Here is a 17,574-nt window from a genome sequence, read left to right as displayed (position 1 = left end):
CCCAAACAAATCAGCTCCCGAATGCCACAAACCCGGAAATGAGTGTTCTAGTTTGCAAATGTTTTTTGGAAGCCGAATGTCCAGTGTGGCTTCCACAGCTTCCGAATTGAGTGCAGTAACCGTTTCGGGAGTCGAATGGACTCCCAGAACAGATTAAATTCGAGAACCAAGGTACCACTGTATTTCATATTAAGATAATATTAAGGCCTTAAAGTTTTATTTGTGGCTATTGCTATAGTATGTGGCCGATAGCACCATTTACTATAGTAAGTGGTCTGTAAATAATAGATGATCCTTTTTCTAAATAAACTAGTGGGGAATGTATATTTTAAAACCCAGTAAAATGTGAAAAATCAGACTTCCAAAACTAAATCAACACATATGTATATCTTCCAAAATCTAGGTGACTCATGGCTCATTTGCCCAATATAGTTCTTGCATGGCTGAGCATTCCCTAAATATGTGCTTAGCAGCACAGTTCAGAAGTTCAGAAGTAAGCCCTGTTCAGTTCAATAAGGCTTACACTTAGGTAGTTTTGTACAAGGTTAATCTAAGTGTCCTGTTATAGGCTGGAGCCTACAGAAGTTTGCAGCAAGAGTCCAGGATAGACTGTGGTGGTCAGGACCATGGACAGCACATTGTGGCAGCTGGTTTCAAGGTTAAACTGGATGCAGTTTAAGGAAACAGTGCTTGAAATGTTGCTCCACCAATAGTCTAGAATCAACTATGGCCTCAAATAGTCCTACAGGAAGGTGAATGTCTTACAGCGTTGGAGCGGACACTTTCAAGGGAATGAGTCTTTTGAGTCACAGGAGGGAAGTAAGACTACCTCCCCATTCAGAGTGGATGGATACATAACCATTGGAGCTTCCCTTCCATGGGAGCATCCTATAGGCTGGTTGCTTTGGAGGCTTTCTCCTCAGAGGGCTCCTAAACCCAATCTTCCACACCCTTTGTCATTGGATCCCTTCTCTGATAGCATGGGGAGCCTGGTCTTGGGCCATCACATTGCATTAACAAAACTAAAATAAGATAGGCATAAATTTGAAGGGTGGTAGAAATAGTTTCAACTTCCATTCTTGAAATTCTGAAGGATTTGCTTTTAGGGCAGAGAATGAGCATTCAGACTACTTCTATGTATAATGTATATTTTCACCCTTCATGTATGATATACATTCACATAGATATAGCCCAGGATCTGTAGGGCTATTGAGCTTGGCACTCCGCATGCAAAGCAAGTCTCTCTCCCTTTCTCTCACCAATCTGAGCTCTGCATATTCTCCAAAGGACCTGTCCTGAAGGTAGGGAAACCCTCTGAAGAAGCATTCAGTGCAGTGGGGTGAGCTAGAAGGAGAAAGAAACACCTTTTGATATACTTAGTAGGTTCCAGTGCTCAAATCGGTGATTGATCTGTGACTAGCACAGGTAGGAGTAAAGAGAGTGGAGTCTTGGAAATGATAGTATGGCTGCTGACAAAAGTGTTTTGTGATGGTCCTGCCATGGCCAAACCTTTCCCATGCCTACCCTGGTCTGCAGCAAAATCAAGGAAGCCACTTAGTTGGTTTTTTTGCTTGTTCTCTTGAGATGTAAGGGACAGCAGTGAATTTGAGGAAGCAATGGGGATGGGATGAGAAAGTAAAGATGAATAGATGCAATAGGGTAACTAAAGAGGAGGAGGAGGAAGGGAGGAGTAACTGGAAAATTACATGTTCCTGAGATCCTAATGCCTGAGACATTGCTGTAGGGAAGGGGAGAGGAGCAGAGAGGTGGTGGAAGGAGACATTCTTCTCTGGCTCAAATTATAACCTGAGCCAGACTTGGAAATACCTGAATATGGGAATTTTAAATCACAGAAATTCAACTCAAAGGACTACACACATTGGGGCATCACTAGACTCATGTATTGTGCTTCTTCATTGATGAATCAAAAGTGGCTGTTGTTTTTGGTAATCACTGAATATGTACAGGAATGAGCTCAGCTCATTGAAAACCATTTCAGGAAATACAAAATGAAATTCAGGCTATGTTAACATATTTATGTTTTATGATTATGGGCACTGGGAAAAAAGAAGTTATGTAGATGTTCCAGATGGATCGTGTCTCACATTTCTAAAACTCTGCAAGATGTGGAAACTATTGCCAAACTTTAAATGAACATTCTTTCATATTGTGATAATCTGCTGTAGAATTAGCAACTGACTTCCCTAGAGCTTCAGGCTGTAATGAGTAATAGCTTACAGTTCCCAGATAGTCTTCTATATTAAAAGTTATCGGAAGAGTGAAATGGATGAGGTTTTATCAGAAAGAACACAAAATGAAAGCCTATAGTTAATTCCACAAAACAATTGTCCGTTTCCAACTCTGATGTCATTTCATGAACATTTTTAGGAGTGGCTGCAGAAAGTAAAACAAGTAATATGATACACTTTTATATACTTGTTGTTCACATAAAACCCTGTTTAAAACTGGAAAGGAAATGTGGCCTTGATACCACCTGTGTGACATAGATAAGGATTCAGTTATTCATTTTACATTTTTATCTTGCCAGGAGCATGTACGTCACTTGCGGGTCCTTCTGGATCCATTACTGTCACTTGAGACATGTGGCCTCAGTGGCATTGAGTGCCTTCTGTCAACTTTAACTGATGGACCCAGATAGTAGCCTACCTATTGTTGTCTGTGTTCTGGTAATTTCTGGGTTAGATTTTTGCAATGCATAATATGTGGGTCTACCTTTGAAGAAGCCTTAGAAGAAGAAGCTGGTATAGCACTCATCAGTCTGATTGCTGATGAGGAAAATGGAGGAAGGAGTAAGAAGAGGAGCAATATGCAACTCTTTAAGAGACATGTGCCCAGATATAATTACAGTAGAGCATGGGAACTAGCCATAGGCTTCACTGAAAAGGGGTTTTTGAGAAAGAATAAAGCAGGAGAGGTGAAATCTCTTATCCTGAGAAGGTATTTCCAAGCATACAGCACAGCAAGGGTGAAATGGTGGGAGCTAGAAGCAGGTGCTTAGAGCTGGAATAATGAAGATCACAGGCAGGGAAATATCAGGATATAAGTGTGGATGTACCAGGTGGATGCAAGGCTATGAATGGTTTTGAAGGTAAGGGCAAGGAGCTTGTGTTGGATTTAGGAAGCCAGCGTAGAGATTTAAGGTGGAACATCACACTGGGGTTTAAAATGCTCATTTCCCACTAGTTCCAGGCTTGCATGGTGGAGCAAAGAGGGTGCAGCGGCAAATTATTTTAGCAGCTGAGTCCTGGATAGGTGTGAAGAGACTAGGGGCAGGGGAGAAATTCTCTTCACCTGGCATTTAAAGGCAAACCTGTCCAATTCACACTTTCCAAAGCAATACAAGAACTAAAACACTGCTAGCTTTTGAAATTCACACTTCTCTGAATTTTGCAATACAGTTCTCCAGCCAAGTAATGCATACAAAAATGAAAATAATGTGGTAAATCTTCATGAATTTGTCTAATCTTCTTTTAAAGCCACCCAACTTGGTTGCTTTACTGAGAGAAAGCAACTCAGAGAAACCTTAACTGACAGCCTTGCCCTTCCCTAGAAGAAGCCAAAGTGAGACAGTCTAGTCCAGAGAACAGAAATTTGCAGAGAGGAGACAAAGATAAAGCCAAGGCTCTGTGCATGTTCAGGAGAATAATAACATTGCCTGTGGATAAAGAAAGTGTACAAGGGGATCAGGCTTAGGAGGAAAGATAGGAAGTTCAGTCTTGGACATCCAAGGATGTGGCAGTGCCAGTTGTGTCATGAATTGAGGAAACAAAAACTCACATCTGGGGAAGAAGAGACTGGAAGAAGGTGACTGTGGCCCTCAGCAGCTGCCGAACCCATGTTTCTGTGTGTCACCGGGCCTGATTTTAGTTAGTATCTGCACCCATCCAGTGTAGATATGTGTCTTCTATGTCCTCTTTTCCATTTCATGTAGGGGAACAAGGCGTATTTGTCTTTGATCAATCTTTCTTATTCTATATTACTGAAATTCCTGCCAAGTAATTTGGCACTGTAGAGAGAAGCCCACCTATGAGGTTGGATATTTCCGGCGTTCCTGAAATACATCATACATTTTTTTAAAGGCTATGAATTTCATTTGTAATTAACAGCTATATTTATAGAAAGCACAACTTTTTTTAAAAAAGGAAAAAGAACAGATGCCAAGAATATATTAATATATATATAGAGAGAGAGAGAGAAAGCAAAACAAGAAGAAGCTACAGGCTTGCTATTGCTCAGCTAACTTCAGTAATTACTGAGTCTTAGAAAATACTGTGACTGTGAATAAAGCTTTTCAAAACTGTGGATAAGAAATCTTTTCAACAAGTTCTCTTTCCTGTGTGGTCTGAATGTATGATATTTTAGTACTTTGCAAATCAGAAGCTCATCCAATCCAACTCTCAGTCCTTTAACCCAATCTTCCATGAATCTGCATCCATACACCAAGTGTTTGCTACCTAAAACTTAGCTTGGAACATCCCAGCCAGTAAGCCATGAGGAATTGGGGAATGTTAGTTTAGTCTCAGAAATGGTTTAGCAAAATCATTGTGACTGAACAAATACGTTAATACAAATATGAGAGGCACAAATACAAGATGGGTGACACCTGGCTTGAGAGCACTACATGTGAAAAGGATCTAGGATTCTTGGTTGACCACAAACTAGACATGAGCCAACAGTGTGACGTGGCAGCTAAAAAAGCCAATGCAATTCTGGGCTGCATCAATAGGAGTATAGCATCTAGATCAAGGGAAGTAATAGTGCCACTGTATTCTGCTCTGGTCAGACCTCACCTGGAGTACTGTGTCCAGTTCTGGGCACCACAGTTCAAGAAGGACACTGACAAACTGGAACGTGTCCAGAGGAGGGCACCCAAAATGGTCAAAGGCCTGGAAACGATGCCTTATGAGGAACGGCTAAGGGAGCTGGGCATGTTTAGCCTGGAGAAGAGGAGGTTAAAGGGTGATATGATAGCCATGTTCAAATATATAAAAGGATGTCACATAGAGGAGGGAGAAAGGTTGTTTTCTGCTGCTCCAGAGAAGCGGACACGGAGCAATGGATCCAAACTGCAGGAAAGAAGATTCCACCTAAACATTAGGAAGAACTTCCTGACAGTAAGAGCTGTTCGACAGTGGAATTTGCTGCCAAGGAGTGTGGTGGAGTCTCCTTCTTTGGAGGTCTTTAAGCAGAGGCTTGACAACCATATGTCAGGAGTGCTCTGATGGTGTTTCCTGCTTGGCAGGGGGTTGGACTCGATGGCCCTTGTGGTCTCTTCCAACTCTATGATTCTATGATTCTACGTTAACCAACCCATTGTACCAGACTTGATCAGTGCAGCAGTCATGAAGATGGAAATGAGCAAAGCTTAGTCAGCGCTTCCCTTGGAGAGGTTAAAGAGAACCTTTATCTGCAATGCTTGCCCAGAACTTGAATCAGCTCCAGGTAGGAGACACAGGAGACTAACAGTGGTTGGTATTCTGGGGCCAGCTTTGGTAAGAGGCGGAGCCTCTCTCTCAGCCTCCAAACAAAGCTGTCATCCCACTTCTAACCCCTGGTGGGCTGTGAATGGAGCTCAGTTACACCAGCCATTTCCATAGCAGCTGTTGATGGAGCAGCTTTGATAAGTTATCACTTACCAAAAACGAAACAAAAAACCCTCCCAAAGTCCTTAGAAAGAAATTGCTAGCTAGTCTCTAATACATATTTTTGATAGGAATATTAATTAATGTTTTAAAAGATATACTTTGTACAACTAATGTTTTCAATGAATTACATGGTAAGGTATAGACTCAATGGTGGCTTTTGAGAGGCTTTACTGTGTGGCTACTAGCTTCCACCACAGAGCACCTGTGTGAGAGGAGGAGGACCCAGAGGTCCATACTAGAGGTATGGAGAGTGCTGCCCAAGCTGCATGCAGGTCCAGTTCGTACCTCAGATCCTTGGATGAAGGGTGGTATATAAATTTAATAAATAAAATAATAGTATCCACTGCAGATACAAGCCAAAGTATCAACAGCCCATGTTGGGCACCAGTAGCAGCTGCGTACCTGTAAGGCACTAAATTATCAGCCAGCAGCCTCCAGCCCAGGATCCTTCAACACTTTTGTAAGGGCATCAGCCTCCTAGTGGTGCTTAGCAGTGCAAGCTGTCAGCTGTCCAGTTGTCTTGTGCATTAATCAGTGGAATGTTCCATATAACTTCAAAATTGTTTCCATTTCAATCATCCTAGACTGCAAGGAGATAACTTGGCAGAAAGAACAGAGGATGTATCTGTTGCGTCTCAGACTCTTGAGCAAGAAGTGCCACAGTCTGTCGGTAAGTTCTTGAAAGAGCTGTGCTACCTCGCATGGAATAATCTGAACGACTCAATACATACTGATAAAAACACATTCGAGAATATCTGCTGGGAAACTTTTTAAGACCAGTTTTGGTGGGAGGTAAATTCCTTTTTCAGTTACCAAATTACAGTAATGTGTGGAAAGAAATTTAGCTCACTCATCAGACCCTGTTCCTTACTATTTAAGTCTGTTTTCTTTGCTCTCACTACTCTTCACACTCCACTCCCCGTTGAGATTAGACTTAACACTGTGTGGAAAACACTGAAGCAACTCTGCTTTTTGAAGACAACAGCACAATGCTGAGGCTTTGCAGAATTAAAGTGCTTATCTCTGCTGTTTGGATAATGATGTATAACTTGGTTAGCAGGCACAATGTGATTACACTCAAAATACCTCTCCTGTGGCAGTTTGTTCTTTATGAATTAGCTAAAAATCCAGAACTGGGAAGTGCCAAAGCTCAGTAGGAGCAGACCATCTGCTTTGCATGCAAAAGTTCCAGCTTCAGTCTCTAGCCTCTCCAGGTAGGATTGGGAAAGAACCCTATCTGAAATCCTGATAGCTGCTGATCTGATTCAGTGTAAGGAATATTCCTATAGAGCTCACAACTAAATGAGTGTTATGGGGGATGGGAGTTTCATGAAGTTTAGAATATCTAAACTGGTATTCTGGGGGCTTGTGGGGGAATTACTGGCCTGGGCAAAGGCAAGGCGGGACCCTGGGCAGCTCCCAGTGAACCCTGCTGACTAAGGTTTGGAAGAATAGGCCTGCCTATTTCCAATTCCAACTCGAGCTGTTCAGATACGTCTCCTTTTGGGCAGAGATTACTTGACCACAGTACTCTATCCTCTGGTAATCCCAGATTGGATTGTTGCAATGAGCTGTACATGGAGCTGCCCATAACTCATAAACTTCCATCAGCTATGGAATTCTCTCCCCACAAAGGTGCTACTCACTAAGCAGCTTTTAGTTAAGACTGAGGATACATCTCTTTACCATGATATACGTGTTACCCTGACACTGAGACGTGTGTTTCCAGGATTCACAATATTCCTGTTACTTTAATTGTTTTAAATGTTCTTCATACTGAATTTTAAATTGTTGTAACCTGCCCTGGGACCTGCTGGTGAATGGCAGGGAATTATTATTATTATCAATAACAAAAACCATTATGGTGATGTTTCCTCAGCAAAGGATCAGGGTCATCCGAAAACTTAAGAAGGCTCGTGAGGCTTTCCCTTCCAGTGCCTCCTCTCCCCTAGCAGAGCTGTCATGCAATCCTTAAAGAGCCTATAACTTATTCTGAGGTCACATTTTCCTAGATAGCTATGGAACAGGCGAAGTTACAGGGGAGTCTTTGGATGATGGGGAAACACTTCCTCAGGCCCAGATGGTATAGAAAGGGGTACAGAGTTAAGTGACTTTTTGGTACAGTGGTACCTCGGGTTACAGACGCTTCGGGTTACAGACGCTTCAGGTTACAGACTCCGCTAACCCAGAAATAGTACCTCGGGTTAAGAACTTTGCTTCAGGATGAAAACAGAAATTGTGCTCCGGCGGTGCGGCAGCAGCAGGAGGCCCCATTGGCTAAAGTGGTGCTTCAGGTTAAGAACAGTTTCAGGTTAAGAACGGACCTCTGGAACGAATTAAGTTCTTAACCCGAGGTACCACTGTACTCTAAATCAGAGTCCACCTTGGAGTAACACTGGACCAAGATATAATGGCCATGATATAGACTCTGTGTCAGGTAGTATGACTATTCAAGGTGTTGTTTCATCTTTCGTAATTTAACATTAAAATTAATGTTGCGTCCAATCAACAAATTTTGGGGTCCAGTATATTATTGCCATGTGAACTATGACTTGCAATATATATCTACATAATCTATTATGCCAGTAGTTAATGCTAGTTATGCAAACATTTGTTGGTCCACGTGTTTAATGTAACACATAGCCAGTGGGTCAGTTTTTTAATTAAAATTATATGTAGATATATATAAATACTTGCATAATCATTAGTTCTGGATTCCATGGTTTCAGTCTGCTGTTCATAGATTGCTTCATCAGAACATAAGTCAGTACAACAGTATTTTCTGACAATAGCAATTATTTCTGGATTAACAGTGTTATCACTCCTGAGCAAAGCTATTTGCTCATCATGTGGCAAAACAAAGCAAACTGGCCCCAGTTAATAAGGCAATGCATGGATGGCAATATATAGGCTGTGTTAAAATAACTATGCGTGATACAGAAAGGTCTGTAAAATGACTTTCCCACAACGTTTTTTCATTATGAATGAACACTGTGCGCACTGTGATGTGGTGGGATAAGTGTTTATCACATCCTTTAAAAAGTTTTGAAGCCCTAATGTCTTCCATATTGTAGTAAATCTTGCATTCACAATGCTGTTCTGTCGTCTGATATTTTATTGGAAATTTGCCACTTTTCCATGTTGAGCGATGAATGGTTGGTTCATGCAAGTTACAAATATACGCAAAGGGTAGCAAATGCAGATTTTGGGTCAACTGACACAAATCAATGGTATTTGCCCAAATATTCAGCAGCAGTGAGTGAGGGCAGCAGAGCTGCATTTTCCGGAGCGAGGATGATGCTACCAACAACTCACAGCCCATCCCTTCTCTGTCTGGGTCAATGCATTGTGGCTATTGGGACGGCACTGCTGGTGCCCTGCTGCCACCTCCAATGCTACTGTAAATTGTTTCTTAGATGAGAAGTCAAGAAATCACTTACACAGCTATGAGGTTATTCAAAGAAGCTTTCATTATCAAAGCTGGGTTCTTTGGCAACCCAGTTTTAACTAAGCCATGCCAAGGCTAGATCAGCTGGTGCTGAGGTTTATTACAACAGGATACTCTTTATTTTGTGTACTCTTTCCTCCCCTCTCCTCGGCTGCGAAAGGGAGATCAGACCTTTCATTTCCAGTATTAAACAAACCAGAGTTCCTTGTGATATCAGCACTTGGAATCAATGTGGTTGGCTTAGCTTCAGTTGATTGAAACAAGCCAGCTTCAAACCATAATGTACGATCCTGGTCTTTTCACTAATCATAAACTAGCCTGAGTTCAAACGTAATGGGGAGCTATGATTAGTTTAAACCCAGAAGCAGATGCTTCTGATCTCATCTCCACAGCTGCAGTTCGTGGTCGGGGAGTGCACAATAATAAAAAATGTTGTTCGTTATTCTTTATTGGTTTCCCCCCATCTTTTAAAACAGCACCAGTGCCTGCAGCAGAAATTTCAATGGAAAGCAGTGATGAATTGGAGAATGTACTCCAAGCAGCAGAGCAGGTAAGAATAAGGATCCTATATATACTGTCTTCAGTTTTATGAACACAAATTCTGTAAATAAATGCAAACAAACCCTCAGTTTTTCTAGATTAACTTGAATACATTTGGCATGAAACTGAAGGGAATACTGGAGGTTTGTGTATCACATTCCCTGAGCGCTGGACCAGAATATAAATCACATTTAACCAATTGGTTGGTTCAAGTTTTCAGAGTCAATCAGAATATTCAGCATGTATAACTGTCAGTGTTTATGTATAAACATGTACTTCCAGTTTTGCAAGAGCTTAGGATTTTTAAAGTTAATTTTTAATATGTAATTTTAAAGATATATTGGCAGAATCAAGACAAAGGTAAGCACTTTAAAAACCTGTAATAGGAGGCGTGTTAGGCATCTGCTTTGCAACTGAAATGAATCCACCTTAAAAATTCTGAACTGGCTGGATCATATGCTATATTTTTAATACTATATTGTGATGTAAGTATAGCTATGATAGTGTTCTCTGTCAAACTAAATCGTATAATCTATTTTTGTTGGCTTGTGCAAGAGTGTGCAGTGGCTTGTTCTCCACAAAAATAGGTACTGTTTTTCATAAGGTGTTTTATTACAACCAAGAAAGCAAGTTTTAATGGCACATCTTGTACTCATTTCAGCCTCCCTTGATTTTCAGAAACTAAATCAAATAAATGTACTGACATTCATTTCTTAAAATGAGTTTATATAACAGCATAACCTCCTCACACTTGTTAACATCACGGAAAAGCTTAAGCGCTTGCGAACTTTTATCCATGAATGATGCAACTTCAGTCAAGGTTATTTTGCAATGCTGTGCAAAATTTGAGTCCAAAGCATATTGTTCCGCATCAGTTAAAAAGAAAATGGGGCATTTGTCGCTTGTGGAATATATACGATATGCCTCACTCCTGATTTTAATAAGCTGTGCTGAGAGCCATTTTGGATGAAGAGCAGGGTAAAAATGCTCTAATTAAATAAATAATCCTCATGGTTTTTTGTTCATAACTCTTAATTTACTTCTAACTCCTATTCTTCTGCCCAACTCACATTGTTACTTAAGTTTATGTTTTCAGTTTTTCGTTACCAGACCAAAATAGATGAGATGCAGGAGAACTATGATCAGATTCCCACTGTTTTTGGTTCAACAAGCAGCCATGGGAGAATTCTCAAATTAAATGGGAGCAGCAAACAGAAACCCTTTCCCTGCCATATGTCATTTCCCTGATCTAAATCACCCACGCCATTACTATTAGTCACACTGTGGAAATCTCTGTATCTTCTGCTGTTGGGTGGCAATTCAGAGCAGAGAAATGACATAGGTAGAGAGATTATATTCTCTCTTCTTCCAGTGCTGCATCTCCAGTCTGGTTAAGGTATGCTCCTAGGCACCTCTGAAATTAAATGTAAGTGTTGGGAGATCCAATTTATGAAACTCCCATGATTTTTCTGTTTTGGCCCACAGTTTCAAAGTTCCATTATTATTTCTTTTTCCGGATGGCACTGTTCCTTCCTTTATACAAACAAAGAGTTTTATCTTCATTGCCTTTTCCTTATTGGCACATAAATAGCTCATTGTCCTTAGGTTTACCAGTTGTACTATTTTTTATGTTTTATTTGTAATTTGGTGCATGTGCTTTTGTTTTCTATATCTGCTTTTAGCTTAGGTGGCTAATGTATAAATAAGGAGGTTATCTGTGAAGTAACCTACTTTAAAACCTTCTCCAAAACATCAAACCAAGTCTTTTTTCCCCAGCATCTTGGGATAAAATTTTTATGTTCTAGCCTTTCATATTTCTTCAGCCGCAGACATTCACATCTGGAAAGAACACACAGTCTCAGCCAAATGCTGATTTCAGCAGTGCAATGATCCTGTAAATTCTGGAAGTCAAGAGTTGAAGGGGTCATCCTGGGTTTTCAAATAGGCTAGTGGCATCTACAAGACAACATATAATGTGTTTTCCTGTCGTTACAAAGCAATTCAATATCAATTTATCTCTTAATAGTTTTTCTTTTTCCTAAAGTTCCCGTTGTTTTGAATATCATGCCTGCTTGAAACTCAGCAGAGGAAAAATGAAGATTTAGGATGAGGGGAGATGAAAACCGGTTGCGTTTTTTGTGGCTTTGGAGATGGCAGAGAATGGGACAATCAGAGAAGTGGTGCTAATTGGAAATGTAGTGACTATTTGCAATGGGAAATAAAGAGCAAATATTACGTTTCACCAAAACAGACCATTTACCATACATCTTTTTAGATGATTCTACCATATAATTTGCCTTTGTATCATGAGGATTTGTAAAGGAAGCTATGGTAAGTGTTCATTGGCTTTGCTGATGCCTCTAAGGTAACCCAAAAAAACTACTGACCTGAAGACTTCTTATTTAGATTCCTGGCCTTCGTTTCTTTACCAAATAGGGGGTGTATATGTAACTTTCTATCTTAAATGTATATAACTCTATTAGTAAAAGGGCCACTCTTTATGAAAATCAGCACTGTATTTGAACCTTTGCTATCTTCAGCAATAACGTAAGATTTTCAATCTCAGAATTACCAGTTCTTAAAAACAAAAGCATTGCTTCTGTCTGTCTTATTACATGCAGCCATTTGTGTAGGTTTTCCCTGTCCGCATCAGCATGAATCATGGTTTGAGAAGGACTAGCTCAGTATGATTTTGGCGTAAAAATGTGCTGGCATGCTGCCTGCTATACAGAGCAGAAAGCTTGTAATTTCAATTACATGGCATTTCAAGTAGAACGGACCTTAATGTTGGACATAGGGATTAAAAATAGCTGTCAATATTGCAACAAAGCTCTGAGGAGGATTATTATTTTTAGATTACATGAAAAAGGTTGACTCGTTTGCAACATGTGCCTGAAAAAAGCTCATGGAGCAAAAAGATTGAACAGTTGGTGAACTCTAGGAGGAAAATGAATGACGTGAATTACCCTGCATGCAGAGTATTTCATTAGTTGCTTGGAAAGTTATCAGTCTTCTTATATCCTCCTCAGGCAGGATTAATGAAAGAGACAGATTCACAGGAACACGGAAATGTTTAACCATGTTCTGAAGTCTGTGACAAATATTTCCATTTCATCTTGAGTAGATGAAGATTGTTCAACTACTTTTTGTCCATTCTTTTTTTGACATTGAATCATTTCATAAAGTTGAAACTGAAACTGGAAAAATGAAAAGTTCAGCCAAATTAATTTGTATGTAATTCTGACAGGAGCTGATTACTAAATAGCAATCTCCAGATTTTACTGGCGTCAGTATCACTGAAATACATTTCATCTTGGCTCCTTTTTTAGTTGTTTTCCTGAATTGTTATTTTCAGCCTGACATTGGTCATTGCAAGCTTCACATTAGCCTTGTCTGAGAAATGAAAAGCATGCTTATGCACCTCTGAAATGTCATCGGGAGAAAAGTTCTAAGGATAAAATCATCCCCAGAAAGTGCAGAATGTGTTATTTGTTCTCGTATAAGAATTATAAAAAGCAGTACGCTGCAAAAACGTTGGAATACCTGTCCCCAAATGGTGCTGTTTTCACATGCTAGAACTCAGTATCTATGCAGTGACTTGTGGTACTTGATTTGGAACCATGTGTGCAAGACCTAACAGATGGCTGTTGCTAATAGTTTTGATAGTCCTGCCCCCAAAGGAGTAGTGCTGAATCTAGTTCCGTGTGTCTAGTCAGCCTTCTCAATTGTCCCAGCTGGCATTGCTAACCTTATGTTAGCAGGCTAGGCATGTGAATCTCATTCCTGCAGCAATAAACCATAGTTTATTGTTTCAGTGTGAGCTGGAGCAAGCAGACTAGCTCCTCCATAATCTTACAGGATTCTACTGTGTTAATGCCAGTCTGTTCACCATCAATAGTTTGCATTAGCTTTTATGTACAGTAGTTAAATTACATAAAATATACAGTGGTACCTTGGGTTACAGACGCTTCAGGTTACAGACTACACTAACTCAGAAATAGTACCACGGGTTAAGAACTTTGCTTCAGGATGAGAACAGAAATCGTGCTCCAGTGGCACGGCGGCAGCGGGAGGCCCCATTAGCTAAAGTGGTGCTTCAGGTTAAGAACAGTTTCAGGTTAAGAACGGACCTCCGGAATGAATTAAGTTCTTAACCCGAGCTACCACTGTAACTACAGGGAAAATGAAGAAACAGAGTCTAGGCCCTTCCACAAATTTTCTGCAGCCTCCTGCTTTAGAACACTTCTGTTTCCAGAAAGCAGGTTAAGCCTTCAAGATTAACAATCACTCAGAAAAGATGAGTGCAACGTCACTATTTAAAAGAGTGACTAGCCCAGTGATCAGGTTTTTCCTTGGGATATAGTAACTGTTAAAACAACCTAGTTGACTATTCTTGAACTAGAAGTTGCTTTCTGGTGTTAGAAGTACTGAGTGACAAAACCCCTGTTCTGGAAAACCAGGTGAAGCCAAAGGGGCCTAGATTAGTGGGAACACAATTTTGTAAGCCAGAACAACTCCATCAGATTCCCCAACTTGGCAGATCCAAGTTTATGTTATGGCCCCGGGGGAATAAGGACCAGCCAACTCAGCTATAGCTAGCATTTGTTACGATAAAGAGCCATTAAAATAAAAGGAAATGTATTGATTGAGGAACAACCTACTTCAGTGAACAAAGCCAGTTTCATTCAATTTGCTTTTGGGTATGCTAAAACTGAAATCTCTTATGCTGTTTAATTGAGCACACCTTTGAAGAAACCGCATCGGTCATGCAAATTTTGGCCCTGAGATTTGTCATAGTTTTAATGTCTTTTAATGTGTTTCAGTTTTGTATATTTCCTAAATGGAAGAGCAAAAAATCACTTGTGTCTGGTGACACAAGTGATGGTTGATCTTGTTTCTTAATATGCTGATGTTCAGGCATGTTTCCTTTTTCCTACCCTCTTACAGTATTTTCCAAAAATGTAAAGAACCAGATAAGTAATGATTGAATTTGGGTCTTTTCTTTCTGTTAATGTTCATGCCAGGAAGAATTTATCTGTAGTAACTTGAGTAAAGACAAAAATAAATATAATGTAAGTGAAAAAATAATGAAGACATGGGGGGAAACTTTTAAACTGACATGTGGCTGACCTCGGCTGCTGGCAGATACATCTTAGATATATTGCTTGAGAACAGTTTTCCACTGCTGCGATAGCTGGGGCCTTGCCTCGGTTCAATCTTAGGTAAGAGTAGCCGAAATCCAGTTCCAAAAGTAACATGGACAAGAACACTTTAATAATTTCCTTTGTCTGAAAATTGTCATGATTCAGCCAGTCACAGTTTTATTGTGTATAGCCAAAGGTCATTACAATGAAATAAAAATGCCAGTAATATCAAGGTCACAATTAAAAAAGAACTGCCAATGTGTACTTGATTTTAATATTAACTGTGTTTCACTAAGTCATTGCCTGAGATACAAAAACCACCCTAAAGTTGTAGGGCCATGCTGGTCTAATCCAAATATTAAGAAAGAAAGTGCCCTAGATTTATATATTGGAATTATTAACATTTTAAAACAAAATAAAAACACCACAGCAAACAGAATTTCTAGGTAAGTAGTATAAAATTCCACCACCACATCTTGGGGTATTTGGTTGATATGGTGCTACATATAAGTTGGTCTATATGTTGCTTCACTAACTAAAACAAATAATAGCAATAATATCAAAGAGAATTATAAACAAGTGAGAAAGGACGCTTTGAAAACACAATATGAACAAGGTCAGAAATGCCCAGGGCCTGAGCAGCTTGGCAGAGTTCACAGATGATGATGATGATGATGATGATGATGATGATGATGATGATAATTTATTATTTATACCCTGCCCATCTGGGCGGCTTCCAACAGGAGATTAAAAATACATTAAAACATTAAAAAACTTCCCTAAACAGGGCTGCCTTCAGATGTCTTCTAAACGTCAGATAGTTGTTTATTCCTTTGACATCTGATGGGAGGGCGTTCCACAGGACAGGAGCCACTACCGAGAAGGCCCTCTGCCTGGTTTCCTGTAACTTTGCTTCTCACAGTAAGGGAACTGCCAGAAGGCGCTCAGCCAGTACTTGCTTAGTCCTGCTGCCCATCCATTTCCAAGTCCACAGGCTTATCTGACAGCAGGAGCCAGAGCTGCAAAGCTTCCCAACATATTAAACTTCCCACGCATTTCCAGAATACCTGTTGTAGCATCACAGTATAATTAAAGCACACTTTAATTATATTTCCAAAATTTGAGGTATATGGCAAGTACAAGACATCGTGGAAGAAGATGACCCTCAGGCTCCCTTCCATCTATACAATTCTGTGATTCTGTGTTTGCTTGTACACCCAGCTACGTTTTGTTTCTCTTGGTTCATCTGCCAATTGTTGGTTTTGGTGTCAGAGCCTCTGGAAAGCAGCAGGGCTGTAGTGTTCAATTGGAGCTATGTGGGGCTATGGCCTTTAATTCAAGAAAATAAATGTGATGATCTTTGCACTAAGAAAAACCATGCATAATATGAGAAGAAGTGCCATTTTGACTCTGCCCTGTATACTTGCCTTGTCAGGGAAGAATGCAATAACCACAACTGGCTACCCAAACAGAACTCATGTTTCTGTTCAATGTGCATTTATGGCAGCATGATCAAGAGTCATGCTTAATGCTTATATGGCAGCTGGGAAGTCTGTTGACATATTTGTTGTCTCCCCTACTGGGGAGGATTTGTGGATTAAGGGCACTAGGTAAAGCTCAGGTAGGAAGACTGTAGGGTTAATGCTTACATAGACATTATGGCTAGTAGCCATTGATGGTTTTGTCCGCCATTAAAGGTTTTGTTTTTTCAAACATCAAAACTTTATTGAGAAAGCAGACAAATAACTGCTACCGTTTTCCTGTAGCTGTGTGTTGTGCTAAATGTCATCAGTCATGCCCAAGCATTCGGAAAACTAATGACAAGCTTGAATAATCTTATCAGCTATGGTATTACAAGCCATATTTATGAGGTAGGAAGCAGAAACATGTTTGTTTCACAGAGTACACATATATACATAAGGCAGTAACATAGAGCTATCACGTGTGTCTTAAGTGTATGACATATTCGTTGAAATCTTTCAAAAACCAGTATCTCTTCATTGATCAGTTCCCCAAGAAGTTTGTTTGACATGTTCTGGAATTTCACCATTTGCAAACGGGGCAGTATTTCAGAGGAAGGAAACCTAACTGACTACCATCAGTACCGAAGAGTTTCTCCAAGTCATTTAGTGTACAGTGGTGCCCCGCAAGACGAATGCCTCGCAAGACGGAAAACTCGCTAGACGAAAGAGTTTTCCGTTTTGGAGGTGCTTCGCAAAACGAATTTCCTATGGGCTTGCTTCGCAAGATGAAAATGTCTTTCGAGTTCCTGCGGGTCCCCCCCCCCTTTTTCTAAGCCGATAAGCCGCTAAAAGCCGCTAATAGCGCTAATCCGCTAATCCGTCAATGGGCTTGCTTCGCGAAAAGAATCCGTTCTGCAAGTCTCTTCGTCTAGCGGTTTTTTCGTCTTGCGAGGCGCCACTGTATTATTTATTCATTGGCTTCAACGTTATTATCAGCAGAGGCTGGAGAACCTCAGTCTGACCGCCAGATGTCACTGTGGAGTCAGTTTTTAAGTGGTCTGGCACCAACTAATGATTGTGCTCTGCCTAGTCTACCTGATCTGTGGGGAAAAGTGCTATAATGCAGAGAAGGAAAGTTAAAGAAGCCTTTTATGCTCACAACCAGTGTTTCTAGCTGCACTGACAACTCAGAGGGTGAGCAGATAGGCTTAGAAGCTAGAATGAGTGACAGAACTTCACAAAGTCCTAGGCTGCTGCATAGCTTTCTAAACCAGTCTTTAGAGAGACTGCTGTCAGTTGCAAGAAGCAGATCC

The 17,574-nt window shown here is 40.4% G+C and overlaps 1 protein-coding gene across 5 annotated transcripts in view; it reads left to right on the top strand.

Annotated features, from left to right (window-relative positions):
* Nucleotides 1–17,574, top strand: part of C7H8orf34 (chromosome 7 C8orf34 homolog) — a 97,283-nt gene that overhangs the window by 61,756 nt on the left and 17,953 nt on the right. For all 5 annotated transcript variants that reach the window (XM_053395940.1, XM_053395941.1, XM_053395939.1 and 2 more), the window contains exons 9-10: nucleotides 6,251–6,336; nucleotides 9,591–9,664. In XM_053395940.1, the coding sequence (XP_053251915.1) occupies nucleotides 6,251–6,336; nucleotides 9,591–9,664 (160 nt within the window). The remainder of the gene's footprint in view (nucleotides 1–6,250; nucleotides 6,337–9,590; nucleotides 9,665–17,574) is intronic.

Source organism: Podarcis raffonei, chromosome 7 (assembly GCF_027172205.1).
Source record: "Podarcis raffonei isolate rPodRaf1 chromosome 7, rPodRaf1.pri, whole genome shotgun sequence".
NCBI lineage: Eukaryota > Metazoa > Chordata > Lepidosauria > Squamata > Lacertidae > Podarcis > Podarcis raffonei.
This window is presented reverse-complemented; position numbering and strand designations above follow the sequence as displayed.